The following is a 17,087-nucleotide window of genomic DNA, read 5'->3' on the forward strand; positions in this document are numbered from 1 at the left end:
TTCAAAGCCCTACACGGCCTGGGCCTGCCTATGCCTCAGGCCTGGACGACCATGTCTGACTTCCCTCTGACCCCAGCCAGGGAGGAGAGGCAGAGAAACCACGCTTATGGAAATTTATGCCAAGGACATGCATTATCACAAACTTCTCCCAGAACCCTGTGCGAGGCAGGAGACACTGAGAGCATCACTTCCTTCCAGAAGTGGAAGCCAAGAGAGGTTAATATATTTCCCCAAGCTCACACAGCAGTCTGCATAGGAGGCCCCAATAAATACCTGCCAATGAGCCTCCACCCCTCTCTCTGCCACTAGGATACACTGTATCTTTCTCATTCATTGAGTGTTTTCTCCCCAGTGCCTGGCACACAACAGGTGTGCAATAAACAAACCCATCCCCGCTTCAGATTCCCTAGTGGTGGAACTCAGTCGCCACCTTCGGAGGCAGCCCAGTCCACACAGTGGGGAAGGAAGACAAGCTGAAGTTGGACGGATTTGCATTTGAACCCAGGCTCTGCTATCAGCTGGCTGTGTGACATTGAATACATGGCTTAATCTCTCTGGGCCTCAGTCTTCTCTGGAGGATGAGGGGAGGAAAGCCTCCCTTGAGAGAACTTGGTAAGGAATAAAACCCACTGTCGTCCCTCGCCTGGACTTTGCAGTTGTCCCCCTACTGCTGTCCCTGCTTCCATCCCACCCTACCATCAGGAGGGATGCGGTCAGTGCCTGAATCGTCTCCTGTCCTCCTCTGCTACAACCCTCCCTCCTCACTCAAGACCTTCCTCATCACGCCTGCAGGGCCCTGCAAGATCTGCCCTGGATCCTGTGCCTCATTGTCACCCTCTCCCCTCACTTACCCAGCTCCAGCCACACGGATCCCTGTTGCTCCTCCAACATTTCAGGCTGAGACCTGCCTCAGGGCCTTTGCACAGGCTGTTTGCTGTCTTCCATTCAGATCTGTGACTACACCCTCAGCCCCTGCATCATCACTTGTCAACGAAGCCTCCCCCTGACAGCTGCTTACAATTGAGCCCACCTCATTCCCACACCTTGTTTCCCTTTGCATGGGTCACCTTCCCAGCTGCTTTATGGTTTACATATTATGTTGATTGCTTATTGCCTTTTTCTCCACTTGCATGTAAGCTGCATGCAACCAGGGATATTTTTTTTGGTCTGTTTTGATTGCCAATGTATCCCAAACACTGGCATACACAGAGGAGTCCCTCAGTTAATATTTGTTAAAGAAATACAAACAATGCTAAGAGAGCTCCCTGGCATAGCACTCCTCAATTCGTTTATTCCTGAGGAGGTGGCAGTTATTAATATCCCCGTGTAACAGGTGAGGAAATGGAGGCACAGGCAAAGTCACTCAGCTAGTATCACTCAGCTGCCGAGGGCACACAGCTGGGATTTGAACCCGGGTAGTATGCCTCACAGTTTGCACCCCTAACCACCCTGGGCCATGGGGTAGAGCCTCCCACCCCTTGATACAGTTCTCCCCAGGAACGTTCACTCCCAGCAGGGGCTGTGGGAGGGTGGGAGGTTGGGGGGTGGGGGGTGGTCCAAAAAACACAGGGTTGACTTCAAGCAACTCCCAGAACCTGTTTCCACCTCCCTCGCCTGGGTCACAGGACCAAGGGGTATATTATTAATTGTCGTATTATATCATGTGTGGTATATTAACATACCTCCATGAAATACCTTAATATAAGTCAGATTTTAAAGCAGAGTCTCTCCCCTTCCTGCGTATTCACCCAAGAGAAATGAAAACTTACATTCATACAAACATCTGTACTTGGATATTTATAGCAGCGCTATTCATAAGCACCCCAAACGGAGAACAACCCAGATGTCCTTCAACAGGCAAGTGGATCAATTGCGGACATCTGCACGCAGAGCCCTTGGCAACAAGAATCCAAGCACTGGTCTGCAGCCACCGGAGTAGCCTCAGGGTCACGGTGCAGAGTGAAAGCAGGCCCAGGTGTCATTCCATGTATGTGACTGTGCTGGGCTGAATCGGGGCCCCCAGAGGTGTCCACACCCCAATCCTGGAACCTGGGGGTACGTCACCTTACAATGGTAACAGGGCATGGTAACAGGGCACAGTTTTGCAACTGTGGCATGTGCATGACACGAGATGGGGAGATGATCTGAGTGGGAGAGTCAAATGGGTCCTTATAAGAGGGAGGCAGGAGGGTCAGAATCAGAGAGAAAATGTAATAATGAGAGCAGTGGTTGGAGAGGAGAGGGATTTGGAAGATGCTCCTTGGCTGGCTTTGAAGATGGAGGAAGGGGCCTTCAGCCAAGGAAGGCAGGCAGCCTCTAGAAGCTGGGAAGGGCACAGAAGGAAACTGATTCTCCCCGCCAGCCTCCAGGAGGCACGCAGCCTGGCAGACACTTTGATTTTATCCCTGTGACCCTGATTGCAGACTTCTGGCCTCCCGAAGCACACATTTAAACTGCTTCAGGCCACTCAATTTGTGGTCACTTTTTGCAGCAGCAATAGGAAACTCATATGAAATTAACATGCTCGAAAGGACAAAACTATACGGACAGAGACAAGATCATAGTTGCGGGACCGGGGTGGGGGTGGGAAGGTAGCGATCAGCAGGTGTGACCGCGCAGGAGTGATGCGCCAGGTCTGTATCCTGACTGTGGAGATGGTCACACAAATTTATTCACATGTTAAAATTCACAAAACTACACACTGCCTCACATACACAAATCAGTTTTGCTGTATGATGTTTTAAAAAGAGCCTCATTCCCATAAATGCTTAATGTCCATTAGCCATGATTATAACAAAATATCCAATTGGCCAGTGTCCATCTTGGCTACCAAGGGATGTGCAGAGAAGCAACTCTGTCGCTGTTAGAGGTCTGCCTTGAATTTGCTGTGTGACATGAAGTCACTCTCAAGCCCTCTCTGGTCTCAGAAGAATGAGCAGTGGCAAGGGGACCTGGGGCTTCTTCCCCAGGGACCTCCCAGGCAGACTTCCCAAGAGAGCTCCTCATCCTGGGGTGCTTTAGGCCTTTTTGCCTGAGATGGGGCAAGTTCATTTTTTCAGCCCACAAGTATTTATTGAGCACCTACTATGTGCCAGACACTGGTGGCTACAACAGTGAGTGCAAGTGACAAAAAACCCTACTGCAGTTCAGGTTTGAATGAACAACAAAATTAACACCAAATGTTTTAAATGTAGCGTGTCAGATGGCAGGGGGACAAAATGAAGCAGGTGGGGGACAGGGGGCCTGGGGGAGGGTTACTCAGTAGAGTCAGGGGAGGGCCCTCCGAGCAGGTGACATCTGGTCGGGCCTGAAGGAGGGGAGGGAAGGTGCCAGTGGGGCCCCAGAGGAGATAGAGGGGAGGCTGCGGGCATTCTGAGGTAGCGCGCTGGAGCTGCGCCTCCTGTCAGCGGCCCTGCCCTTCCAGAAAGCAGTGGGGCTGCGGAAGGAATTTCTCAGCAGCCCTCTGGCTGACTCACAGCAGTGCCTGTGGACAGCTTGCCTTTCTCTGGGGTGCGTGGTCAAGACTTCCCAGCCTGAGCTGGGCTCACTGCAACTCAGTCCCAGAACACTGTGCAGCGTCCAGCCAGCCTGCCTGTGCCTGGGCTATTCTCTCTGACAGGAGTGTCCTTCGTCACCTCCTGAAATTCCGTTGGAGCCCAGCCGGGCAGGCGTCCCCATTTCCTCTGGGCACCCCCACCTCGGCGAATGACTCACCTCTTGGCCCGGGTGCAGAGCAACTGCTGGCCCGATCTCTGAGGGCGGGTGATTGGCATAACCTCTTGGGGAGGGCCCTGCCTCCACGGGCATTAGTACCCATCTCAGCCTCCTGTTTGCTTCTTCCACAGCCTTTTTAATCCTTAGTACCTATTTTCTTTGTCTATTAACTTCTTTAGCTTCTATTAACTTCCCCAGGAGCCAGGGGAGCTAGAATGGGGTCTCCCTCTACCAAATCCCACCTCCAGAACCACTCCGTGGTTATCTGCTGATCGCACAAATGAACACGACTCCCAGAAATGTATGGAAGAGGTGAGTGCTCTTGAGGATGCGCCCGGTGAAATATACACCGGGATGCTTATGGCAGTATTATTTCTAAGAGGACCTGAAACCTACGGAACTGGAAAAATAAAACAGGGCTCTGCAAATACTGGAATCCAGCCATTCGGAGGAGGCGTTTACCTTCTGAAAGGGATTTGAGCTGCACGTGTATGTCTCAAAACCGACGCATTTCAAGTTTGTGCAGCAGACTGTCTGCACACATCATATATTAAAAGAAAAGCCCATAAACAAATACCAAAGTCTGCTTAAGGATGCAGCCTGGAATGTTTTGGATGAAATGTTCTGATGTCTGGGACGTACCTGGAAATACACCACAGCTGAGAAAGACTGATGGGTGCACAGAGGCGTGACACAACAAGATTAATACGATTTTAGTGGTGGCGGGTATGGGGTGTTCACTGGACAGTTCTTCCCATGTTTTTATATGTTTTGATATTTTCATAATAAAAGGTTGGAGGGGTAAGGAGGTGGCATGAATTCGGCAAGATTCATTTACAAAAAGTGGACAGGCAAGGGTCAGAGCCAGATATAAAGTAGTGTCTTAATTCTGTTTAAAATAAATAAGTAAAGACAAGATGCATACATACAGAAAAATGTCCTGGCAGGCAAGCATTACAAGTGGTTACCTGGCAGATAGGTCTGGGGGGGCTGTAGGAACTAGAACTTTCCACTTCATGCCTTTCTATACATCCTGGGTTCTGAATTGTGAACACTGACTGCCATGTGCTCGCCCCCTTCTCCCTGGCTGGTGAGACCACAGATGTCTTGGGGGACTTGGGAGTTACGGGTGGAAGGTGGCAGAGCCTGGGCCCCAAAGCAGGGGACCAGGAGAGCCCACCTGGGGCTGAGCTGGGAGCCCACAGTGAACTTCTACTGTGTTAAGCCCCTGAAGTAGGGGGATGTTTGTTACGTCTGCTGGACTGATGCGTATTTCCTTTTCATTTGAGGTAATCTTATTAGGAAAAGAAATTCTTGGCTTCTATATCTATTTCTATTGATCACCTGGGTTTTTTAACAAGTTATATATGTTTATTCTTATATTAGTTTGTTAAGGGAACGGTAACGGCATCCCCCAAAACTGCCACGCCGGCCTCGGGGGATCCCAGTACTACCAGTTTGGCATAACCTAACTTTGCTCATAGAAGCACATGCGTAAAAGTTAAAGGGGGGGCACTCAGATACTCCTTCCTTCCATCCTTTTAAAATTACTTTCCTTTGAAGAAATATACTAATCTTAAGTGAATTTTGATAAATGCATATCCCCATGCAATCCAAAGGCCTATCAAGATACAGAAGGGTCCATCCTCCCAGAAAGTGCCCTGGGGCCTCTTCCCAATTGGCCCTGCCCCTGCCCCCAGGCACCCCCACTGTCCTGAGGTTTCCCATCATAAACTGAGGCAGCTGGTGCTGGGCATTCTAGAACTGTCATCTTATAGAATGTACTCTGGCATCTGGCTTCTTTTGCTCAGCATGACGTTCTTGACATTTATCTGTGTTTGTATGTATAAGAGTTTGTTCCTTCTTATGGCTGAGTAGAATTCCACTGTATGAATAAATCACAGTGTGTTTATCCATTGCCCTGTTCACGGCTGTTTCCAGGTTGAGCTATTTTATGCATAAAGTCACTGTGACCGTCCTTATATTTGTGTAGACCTGTGTTCTCATTCCTCTCGGGCAAAGAACTAGGATTGGAACTGTTCGGTCATAGCGTGGAGGTCATATAGTTAGGATCATAGTAACTTTATGGAGAGTTTAAGTTCTGATGGAGTAAATTCGCCTCCTCATTATTTCTTGCACATTTAAAATTTATACAAACTTGTAAATTATTGTAAAAAACAGTTGAGCTATGTTACCTCGATGCAATACTTTTATAATAATAATAACAGAGAAAAATCTAGCTAAAGAAATTCATCACTCTCCTTAAATTCTTTGGGTCTTTGCATTGCATCCCTGGCTCCCTCCCTCAAAGCCCAGCAGATTCATTGTGCCCCCAAAGGCCCACACTGTTGCACTGCCCCAAGGTCCCCACACCAGCACGGCCAGAGTCAGTCCATTCCCACCATCAAGTTTTCCTTGTTCCCTACATACTCCACCCTCCACCACACTGTTGATCTCTGCACGTGCTGTGCCTTTAGCCTGAAGGCTTTTCATAACTTTTCTCTCTCTTTCCTTTCTCTCTCTCCTTTCCAACAAACATTTATTAAGCTCCTACTCCGTGCCTCCCGCCCTTGGGGCACCACCACCGAGAGCCGTCCCATCCAGCAGAACTTTCTATGAAGATGGAAACATTCCATTCTGCTCTGTCCACTATGGCGGGTGACCTGTGGTTGCTGAGCCCTTGAAACATGGCTGGTGTAACAGGGAAACTCAACTTTTAATTTTTTTTAATTGTTAATTTCAGCAGAAACGCTGAGACTCAAGGCAATTACTGGAAAACTTTTTATGCAGATTTGGAGCACGTCAGGCCCCGGGGATCAGCTTTTTCAGCTATAACAGTGATGAGATGCAAATGTGGATCCCATCTCCCTGATGGGAGGTTAGCGTCTGATTTGAGAAAATGCCCACTCATTTCAGAGGCTTGGTATGAAAAGAAACAATGTGAAAGATCTCCTTGATCATTTTTTTTCTATCAATTACATGTTGAGATGGTAATATCTGGGGTATATTAGGTTATACAAAATATATAGTTAAAGTTAATTTCACCTGTTTCTTTAACTGTTGTTTTTCACGTGGCTACTAGAAAATGTTTGCCTAGGGGGCTCACAGGCTGTGTCTACGGGACAGCACTGGGCTGGGGGGCAGACAGACCATAGAGTCATTAACCCCATCTGAGGTGATACGTCCCCCTCCGTGAAGAGTATGGCCACTTCCCGAAGTTTGGGTCCCATGTCTGATCCCTTTCTCTAGCATGGGGCTTAAGAGCAAGACTCTAGAGCAAATCCCAGATGTCTGAGGCCTCTCTGGGCATCAGTTTTCCCATCTGTGAAATGGGGATCATAACACTGGCTACTCATAGGGCCGCCGGTGTGAGGGCTGAAGAAGCTAATCCACACAAAGCCTCAGTATGGCCCCATGCGTGCACGGTGAACGCTCAAGAAGCTTGCAATCATTACTCTGCTTTTTGCCCCACCCTTCCTGGCACCTGAGTTCCTGGCTCAGGAGGGGTCACGAGAATTAGGGAAGGAAGAAGGAAAATCACGCGAACCTGACTCAGCAGAGAGCCGTGGGTCTGGCCCTTGCCCAGGCTTCACCCACTGCCCACTGCACAGATGAGCAGCTCCGAGAGCTCCCCTGTGTCCCCAGCAGGTCTCAGCTGGAGAGGAACATGGGCAGGATTTGAACTCAGGGCCTCGTGACCCAGGCATTCTTGCTAGCAGTGGCAAAGTCCCTGGGCTCAGCTCTTCTGGGGCCTCTGATCCAGGCCTCCCCCCAGGATAAGACTCTCGAGACCCTCTTTGCCCTGGCATTCGACGCTACTGATGGTCCCCAGCTCCTACGCTCCCTCCAGAGAGCCTTCCGTCAGCAAACTGGGTGTTCCCGCTTCCTGGCTCCTAGGCAGGACCCCTAGGCACACATGCCACCTCCACATTCCTAGTCCCAAGAGGGCAAGCAGCACTGGGACACATCCCGCCCCTCACTCCCCAAGCCCAGCACCGGCGGGGTGGTAGGGGGAGAGGAAGGAGGGGGTGAAGGGAGCATCTCTTCCTAATTTTTGTCCTGACTCCTGACTTCTTAGTGGCGGCCCAGAAGCCACTCCTCTCTGCCAGCCCAGATTCTACCCAGGCAATGAAGGCCAACGTCTTATTATTTGTGTTTTTGCTTAAAATCTTTTTGTTAGCAGGCCCCCTCCCCTTGGAAAAAGCATCTCTGTGACTGGCAGGGCTGTAGCCATAAAATCCTCTGAGCGACTCCGCCGTCTCCGAAGAACGAGGGGCCAGGATTGTAAAACCAGGGCAGGCGACCTCAGACACAAATAGCACAGGATCAGAAAGGGCCTGACAGGGCCTCGCTCCAAGATCGGTGGGAGGAGAGGAGTGACAACTGCAGGGACGAAATGTCTGGCCTTGACCCCCTCCAGAAGGGGTGGTCCTGGTGCAGCCCAGTGTGCAGCATATTCCAGAAAATGCAGCAGAGCACCTGGTGCCCAGAAGCCTCCCGTCTGGGCAGGACCTCTCTCCCACATCTTGCTCATTCTCAAACTCCTTTCACATCTGCCCAACGCATCCAAGCTGTGAAAGACTCAGGCTGCCTCGGTTCAAATCCTGGCCACATCTCACTCGGCAGCTGTGTGACCTTGAGCAAGTCACTCAACCTCTCTGGGCCGCTGTTGCCTCCATCATAAATGGGAAGAGAATAAAGAGTTCACCATTCACCTGGGTTAATCTCAGACGGTTGTTGCGAGGATTAAATGAGGTGTTACGTGGAAGGCGCTCAGCACTGTGGGTAAAACAATGCTGTAGGGATTCGTGCGGTCTGAGCTTGTCTCCTCTTCTGCTCCCCACCGCCTGTAAACTGAGCGTGCTTGTGTCCTGCCTACCTCCTGATTCAAATTTTTTCTCTTAAAATGTTTATTTTGCCCTATCTTTTTTCAGTACATTGGCTACATACCAGGCTACATGGAAAACATTTATAAAGCATAATTTACAACGAGCCCTGAGACCTATAATAGTCCAAGCTCCGTTTCTTGCTGGTATTATCCCGGGCTCCTCCTTGATCCATCAGCCCCCTCCCCACAACCCTAACCCCTACTTAAACCCTCGTCAGTCACTTGTTTTTACTAAAAACAGCTTTCCCACATATGCCCGTATTTCTTGTCTGGGGCGCACTTAAAAAATGGAATTAGGCTACCAGACAGCGTCCTGGGAATTGCTTCTGCCGCCGCACAGGAAGAGCCACGCACGTCCCTGCTGTGTGATGATGGCCCCCCGTGGGGATCCGGAACTGTCTCGCCGGTCCCCTCTGCTCCTGGCTGCCTCCCGATGCCCTCACATGGCAGCTGCCCATTTCCTTCCTCTCTCCTCTCCCTGAGTGCCCTGCCCTGCCTGCCTCACCTGTCTTTGAACCTGACTCATCCTGAAATCCCCAGCTCCAAGCTTGCCTAATCCCACCTCCATTCATTCCTTAACTTCACTCTCAGACCTGTCCTGGGCCCCCCAGCTGAGGCTGGCACAGAGCGTCCTCACCCCATCCCTGTCTGATCAGTCAACGTATTGGTGCCATGGGACGGGTTTAAAGCTAGAAGCCTGATGAGGGACCTACCTACGGTGGCCGAGAAATTGTGTGGGAAGGAACCTGACAGAGGAAGGAGAGAGGTCATCGCCGACAAAGGAGGCCTCAGGTGCAAAGGTCCAAAGGTGCGAGATCCAGGCTGGAGGGAGTGTGGAAGCAGCCAGGTGGGGTGGAGATGTGTATAGCCGAAAGGAGGCCCCACAGAAGAAGCAGGGCCAGCAGTGGGACCCCAGCCTCACACCACATTTTAAACCATAGACCTCTCTTGATCTCTATTATGTATTTCTGCTTGAGAGTAAGATTTCTCTTGGACAAAGGAATCTGTGTCTTAAAAAGGTTTTGGAAACATCACCACAGGCCCTGGGGAGTCATGGAAGGTACTTGAACTGGGATGACCAGGGGTAGATTTGAAGATTAGAACAGACTTCTTGGAATTTTTGCAGATATGCAAAGGCACTGGGGCAGGGAACAGAGAGGCGTGGCCAGGGACTCTGAAGTGATGAGGTGGATGGAATGCGGGTGAGGGAGGAGACTGACCCGGAGAGGCCAGAGTGCCAGGCCTGGAGGGCCTCCGGACTGGGAGCAGGAGGGGGCCACTCCAGGGAGGACTGGAGGCAGGGAGGCTGGGGCAAGGCTCCAGGGGCAAAGATCAGGCCTCTATGAGGCCATGGGAATGGGGAGACGGCAGCAGGAGAGCAGGCCTGGGGAGCCGCAAGCTGTGAGAGGGGGCAAGGACAGTGCCTGGGGGTCCCACCCACTGATGGAGGGGGCTGCCCCAAGGTGGCGGCCCGCAGGGAGGAGTGCTTCTGGGGGCCCCTGAGGTCCCACATGACACCAGCACATGCTGTGTCTGAGGGCCCGGGAGGGGCCCCAGAAGGGATGTTAAGGGTGCTCAGGAGAGGCATCCCTCCAGGGATCCCAGAAGCTCAAGGAGAAGAAAGTTTGGGGTCCTGTGGGCACCACCCAGGCCCGCAGACGTGCAGGTCAAGGGGTGCCCCACAGGCGCACATTTTTCACATGAGGAAACTGAGGCTGGGCATGGACACCGGCTGAGCGAGGGCTGGGATTTTATGGCCCACTGGCTGTGTGGGAGCAGAGAGCACGGAGGCGCCCAGCTGCCTGGGCTGGGGGGAGGCCTTCCTGGAGGCAGGAGCCCAGGGGCGCAGTGGGACCCTCCTCAGGCAGAGCCGGGCCCAGCCTGGGGGCCACCCTCACCCCGGAGGCCCAGACTCACTGGAGGCTTGTCTGTGCCCCAGGGCAACCAGCATTCAGCTGCTGAGGTCTCTGGAGTCCGGGCTGCTCTGGGAGGGAGGGTGAGGAGGGGCTGATGCAGCACAGCCTGGATGGCCGCTGGAGCGCGTGCCCAGAGGCTGGCCAGAGACCCGCCTGGCACAGTGTGAGACCTGGGGGGTGGAGGTCATCGAAGCAGCTTGCTGTGTGACCTTGGACAGGCTGCCCGCCCTCTCTGAGCCTCTGCTTGCCCGTCTGGAACACGGAGCCGAGCCCCTGCAGGGAGGGTGGTATCACCGAGGCTGTTGAGGGGAGGAGAAACCAGACTCGGATCAGACCCATCAGGTTCAAAGTTGCTTCTGGCTGTGTGATCCTGGTCTTGTCATTTTCCCTCTCAGCCTCAGTTTCCCCACCTGGAAAGCGGGTTCTATAAAGCGTCTGACTCATCCCCGGGACAAAGGAGTCACGCTTCAGAGGTGCGGAGTGCTGGGTCCTAGAGTCTTCTGTGGGGGCTGAGGAGTCGGGGCCGTCCTCCCGGCCCTAAGACCCCCTGGGCCTTGGCCCCTGGCTCTGGGACTCGGCTGCACCGAACCCAGCCCACGTCTGCTCCCCAGCCGCCCCCAAACAGAGCAGGTGGCACATTCTGAGCCCCATAAGGGGAAGCGCCCTCATCTGAAGGCTTCTGGGTGTCCAGGAGGGAACGGCGACAACAGGCCCTCGTGTTTCTGAGCAAGTACTGCGAGCCAAGCCCCCTGCCCTCTCCAGTCCCGTACCGGGGAGACCACTCTGACAGACAGAAAAACCGAAGCTCCAGTGGGGAGAGGGACTCCCCAGGCACCCCGGCGGTAACTCAGCACAACCCATTCTATTCCAAAAGGCAGCAGCAGCCCCGGGTGGACAAGCCAGGCCCGCCAGCAGGTCCCGGCCAGGTCTGAGGCTGCCGGCGGCCGGGGCTCCGTGCAGAGGCCCCTGACTCATCCCCCAAGGCCACCTCCTCCAGGGGGGGTCCTGGCTCATGTCCTGGGCCTCACCTGATTTCGGAGATGTTTTCCTCGTCCTTGTCCCACTGGGCCCGGCTCTCGGTCAGCCTATCCATGGCAGGCGGGGAGGGTGGGGAGGGGAAGACGCGTAGGGAGCAGGCGGCACGGGGACCAGGTATGTGCAGTGGCAGCGTCTGCCACCCGGGGAGCCCGCCAGGTGCCTACCTCCACGCCCAAGGGGCGGGGCAGCACCCAGCCGGTTTTCCCAGCTGCTACCCACGCCTCCAACTGTGGGAGAGGCCGGGGAGGAGACACCCTTCTCCGAGGGTGGGGATGGGGGGATGATGGGTACGTCCTGGACGTCATGTGAGTGGCTGGGGGCAGAGTCCATAGGATTAGTACCAGTCCCGCACCAGAAGGTTCCAGGCAGGTGGCATGCTGTGCTCACCTGGAGCCCAGCTCACTCCTGTGCCAAAACAGCTAATCACAGCTCAGAGGGTTCATTCATTCCCTTACTCAGTTAAGAAAATTCTATTGAGCGTCTCATGTCTGTAAGGCACTGTTCTAAGTGCTGGGAACACCTGCTCCATTTGGGGGCGGCTGGGGAGCAGACGTGGGCTGGGTTCGGTGCAGCCGAGTCCCAGAGCCAGGGGCTAAGGCTCGGGGCCGGGAGGACGGCCCCGACTCCTCAGCCCCCACAGAAGACTCTAGGACCCAGCACTCCGCACCTCTGAAGCATGACTCCTTTGTCCCGGGGATGAGTCAGATGCTTTATAGAACCCGCTTTCCAGGTGGGGAAACTGAGGCTGAGAGGGAAAGTGATGGGACCAGGATCACACAGCCAGAAGCAACTTTGAACCAGACGGGTCTGATCCGAGTCTGGTTTCTCCTCCCCTCAACAGCCTCGGTGATACCACCCTCCCTGCAGGGGCTCGGCTCCGTGTTCCAGACGGGCAAGCAGAGGCTCAGAGAGGGCGGGCAGCCTGTCCAAGGTCACACAGCAAGCTGCTTCGATGACCTCCACCCCCCAGGTCTCACACTGTGCCAGGCGGGTCTCTGGCCAGCCTCTGGGCACGCGCTCCAGCGGCCATCCAGGCTGTGCTGCATCAGCCCCTCCTCACCCTCCCTCCCAGAGCAGCCCGGACTCCAGAGACCTCAGCAGCTGAATGCTGGTTGCCCTGGGGCACAGACAAGCCTCCAGTGAGTCTGGGCCTCCGGGGTGAGGGTGGCCCCCAGGCTGGGCCCGGCTCTGCCTGAGGAGGGTCCCACTGCGCCCCTGGGCTCCTGCCTCCAGGAAGGCCTCCCCCCAGCCCAGGCAGCTGGGCGCCTCCGTGCTCTCTGCTCCCACACAGCCAGTGGGCCATAAAATCCCAGCCCTCGCTCAGCCGGTGTCCATGCCCAGCCTCAGTTTCCTCATGTGAAAAATGTGCGCCTGTGGGGCACCCCTTGACCTGCACGTCTGCGGGCCTGGGTGGTGCCCACAGGACCCCAAACTTTCTTCTCCTTGAGCTTCTGGGATCTCTGGAGGGATGCCTCTCCTGAGCACCCTTAACATCCCTTCTGGGGCCCCTCCCGGGCCCTCAGACACAGCATGTGCTGGTGTCATGTGGGACCTCAGGGGCCCCCAGAAGCACTCCTCCCTGGGGGCCGCCACCTTGGGGCAGCCCCCTCCATCAGTGGGTGGGACCCCCAGGCACAGTCCTTGCCCCCTCTCACAGCTTGCGGCTCCCCAGGCCTGCTCTCCTGCTGCCGTCTCCCTATTCCCATGGCCTCATAGAGGCCTGATCTTTGCCCCTGGAGCCTTGCCCCAGCCTCCCTGCCTCCAGTCCTCCCTGGAGCGGCCCCCTCCTGCTCCCAGTCCGGAGGCCCTCCAGGCCTGGCACTCTGGCCTCTCCGGGTCAGTCTCCTCCCTCACCCGCATTCCATCCACCTCAGCACGTCAGAGTCCCCGGCCATGCCTCTCTGTTCTCTGGCCCCCAAATTCTGTCCCTCCCCTCTGCTGGTCTTCTGACATCTCAGAGTCTCGGAGTCTGGCCATGACACTTCATCTCCTCACCAGAAATGATTATACACGGCAAAAGGAGTGTGTGTACATTATTTTAAAAATAATGTCTGAGCAGATAAATCCAGAAATAACAGAAGGATCCCTGTGACTCTCTGTCTACCCACAGAGATAACCAACATTAACACTTTGATGAAATCTTCCTAGAAATTTTTTTTTCTAGTATGTGCCAGAGGAATTTTGGTGGGATGAGTAACTATGAAATTATCACCATTTAAAATGCTATTTATTGACCAATTACATTTGGCTATGTGTTGTGTAGATGGGAACATCTGAGTCACGTAACATGCACAAGGGTGGATCAGAGAGATGGGGTGACTAGCCCATAGTCACACAGCATCACCCACCCTCACTCTCAGGGCAGGCAGAAGACAATCGTCCCCATCATGCCCCTCAGTGCATCTGCCCAAAGGCTCATCTCTAGGATGCTATGCTTCCAGCCCGCCCTACCACGACTGAGTTCAAATCCTGCCTCGGCTATTTGTTATTAGCCTTGCTATTCCCATCTATGAAAAGGGCCCTGCACAGAGAAGGGGACAAAACCTAGAGGGCTGGCCCTCTTTGTCTAGGGATACATGGACTACCCTGAAGTCCTGGAGGTGGGGGGCTGAGCTGAGACACCAGCCTGGCCCTCAGGCCTGGGCCTCCTTGCCTTTGTTCTCCTTCAATGACCTTTTGTTCCTGGTTCTGAGGAGATGACAACCCTGCCCTGTTCCTCCCATGGGAACCTCTGCTGAACCCAGTCACCAGGCCCCCACAGCACTGTCAGAACTGGAGGGGATGGGCCCCTGTGCCAGCCAGAAGCCTCAAGTTCCAGAGGAGAGGGAGAATCTAGGGGGAATGGAATGCCCAGATCCTTGAAAGAGACCTGCGGGAAATTTGGAGGGTAGCCCTGGGAGACAAGGAGATACAAGAAGACCCATTGAGAGTTTGGTGGGAGTTGTTGAAGGGAGAAGGGAGGCCTGGAGGCTGTGGCTGAGTAGGCAAGGGACCAGCCAAACAAAGGGGCCCAGAGACACAGGAATGCTCCTGCCTCAGGGCCTTTGCACTTGCTGACCCCAGTCTGGCATGCTCTCCCCACACACCTGGGAACTTTGGCACCTGCCTTCATCCACATTGGCCCAGTCTCACCTCCTCCAGCCTCTCCTGCAAATGCCTCCATCCCCTTTTCCTGTTTTACTTTTTTCCATAATGCTGATCACCACCTTAAATGTTTTACTTTACATCACATCCTAAATGTTTTACTTCTCCGTCTTGTTGATTGTCTTCTCATGAAGATGGGCTTGTTATCTGTCAGTCCCTGTGCATCCTAAGGGAAGGGCCAGGAAGAGCTCCTGAAATGCAGAAGATGCCCAATAACTGCTGTGGATGGAGTGAATGAGTCATCCCAGGGTGACGAGGTGCTAGTGACTGGGTGGCAGTGGTGCACAGAGGGGCTGGGTGAGTCTCTTCAGCAAATGGGGACAGGGAGGAAGAGATAAAAGGCCTGACTGTAGAGGGCAAGAGGCCCAGCCTCCTATAGGAGGGCAAGAGGAACTAGAAGACACCAGAGTGGCATCTTATCCAATGACAGGAAGGGAGGGACAGCAATGGGGACCACTGACCCCACAGAAGTGGATCTGGGGGTCCTGAGCATCCGAGGACTGGGGAGAGACTTGGAGTGGGGGTAGGAAGATGAAAGTGGGAAACACAGAGCCAGCTGGATAGCAGGAGGAGAAGTAAGGATTGTATATCCCTCCCTCCCTCCCTCCCTCCCTCCCTCCATCCCTCCCTCCATCCCTCCCTCTATCCCTCCATCCCTCCCTCCCTCCATCCCTCCCTCCGTCCGTCCCTCCCTCCCTTCGTCCCTCCCTCCATCCCTCCATCCCTCCCTCCATCCCTCCCTCCGTCCCTCCCTCCCTCCCTCCCTCCCTCCCTCCCTCCCTCCATCCCTCCCTCCATGCCTCCCTCCATCCCTCCATCCCTCCATCCATCCCCCCATCCATCCCTCCATCCCTCCATCCCTCCATCCATGCCTCCATCCCTCCATCCCTCCCTCCCTCCCTCCCTCCCTCCCTCCATCCATCCCCCATCCATCCCTCCATCCATCCCTCCATCCCTCCATCCCTCCCTCCCTCCCTCCATCCCTCCATCCATGCCTTCCTCCCTCCCTCCATCCCTCCATCCATCCATCCATCCCTCCCTCCATCCCTCTATCCCTCCCTCCCTCCCTCCATCCCTCCATCCATCCCCCCATCCATCCCTCCATCCAGCCCGCCCTCCCTCCCTCCATCCCTCCATCCCTCCCTCCCTCCCTCCATCCCTCCATCCATGCCTCCCTCCCTCCCTCCCTCCCTCCATCCCTCCATCCATCCCTCCCTCCATCCCTCCCTCCATCCCCCCATCCATCCCTCCATCCATGCCTCCCTCCCTCCCTTCCTCCCTCCCTCCATCCCTCCATCCCATTCGTCTCTCTATTCATCCATCCATCCAGCTGCCCATCCCTCCATCCATCCCTTTATGCATCCATCCATTTTCCAACCATCCATTCCCTCCAACTAATATCTGGGGAGGCCTCGTCTGGCGCAGGGCGGGGCATTGCATCCACAAAGGAGGCAAGTGAGCCAACAGGGGGGCTAGGCTGGCCAACCAGGGGCTGCAGGCCTCACGTGGGTGCTAAGTTCTAGAATGTGGCCCATGTGACCCGGGAAGTGAACATTTCCAATTGCATTTAATTTTAATTGTGGTTAATCAGGTACAAGCTCTCGCGAATAATTCTCACATTGATCAGAGGTTGAAATGATGACTATTTTGGATAGATTGAATTAAATAAAGCACTCCGAAAATTAATCTCATCTGTTTGTCTTTTAAAAAAAATGTGGGTACTTGAAAGTTCAAAATGACAAGCATGGCTGGCATATTATAAGAATCGACTGCTGACTTGGGGCAGATTCAGTCTGCTTGGTGTCCTGCCTGGGGACCCAGGGAGTCTTTGGGAGGTCAGGGGTGGCTTCCGGGGGCGAGGATGCCCCAGCGGGGGGAACGGCCTGAGTGGGAAGCACATCCAGGTGGAGGTCCCGGTCAGGCAAAAGCTGACAGGCCGGAGAGACGGCTGGGAGGTATTTCCTCCAGTCCAAAGAGGGGCATCTGGGGGCAGAGAGGCATTCTCGGGCTCTGGGGTGGGCATTACCCTGGGGGCTTACAGGTAGCAAGGCGTGAATGGGCTGGGCCATTCAGGACATGCCCTCTGCCCCAGTGAGCCCCCAGGAAGATGAAAATGTCACTGTCCCCCTGTGGGCCACTGGCCCCTAGAGGGGCCTCTCTGGTCCTAAACCTCAGAGGCTGAATAGGAACGGGGAGCAGGCAGGGTCCCTCCAGCCGGGCTGAAGGCAGACAGCAAAGGGCAGGAGGTGGGGGCGCTCCTGCCATAGGCAGAGTCCGGACCCCCTTCTCAACTCCCTGGCCTCTGCCCAGGCCCCCACCTAGGCCCCAGGAGGCCCCAGGATGCCCGTTTTGCTCTTGGGGCTCAGACACGGGCAAAGGGAGGTCAC

The 17,087-nt window shown here is 54.6% G+C and overlaps 1 protein-coding gene across 1 annotated transcript in view; it reads right to left on the reverse strand.

Annotated features, from left to right (window-relative positions):
- The window catches only part of SULT2B1 (sulfotransferase family 2B member 1), a 28,281-nt gene extending 16,569 nt beyond the window's left edge, over positions 1-11,712 (reverse strand). The window contains exon 1 of the mRNA XM_037005920.2: positions 11,547-11,712. Coding sequence (XP_036861815.1) covers positions 11,547-11,611 — 65 coding nt within the window. The 5' untranslated portion in view covers positions 11,612-11,712. The remainder of the gene's footprint in view (positions 1-11,546) is intronic.
- Between the last annotated feature and the right edge of the window lie 5,375 nt (positions 11,713-17,087).

Source organism: Manis javanica, chromosome 17, assembly GCF_040802235.1.
Source record: "Manis javanica isolate MJ-LG chromosome 17, MJ_LKY, whole genome shotgun sequence".
NCBI classification, from domain to species: Eukaryota; Metazoa; Chordata; class Mammalia; order Pholidota; family Manidae; genus Manis; species Manis javanica.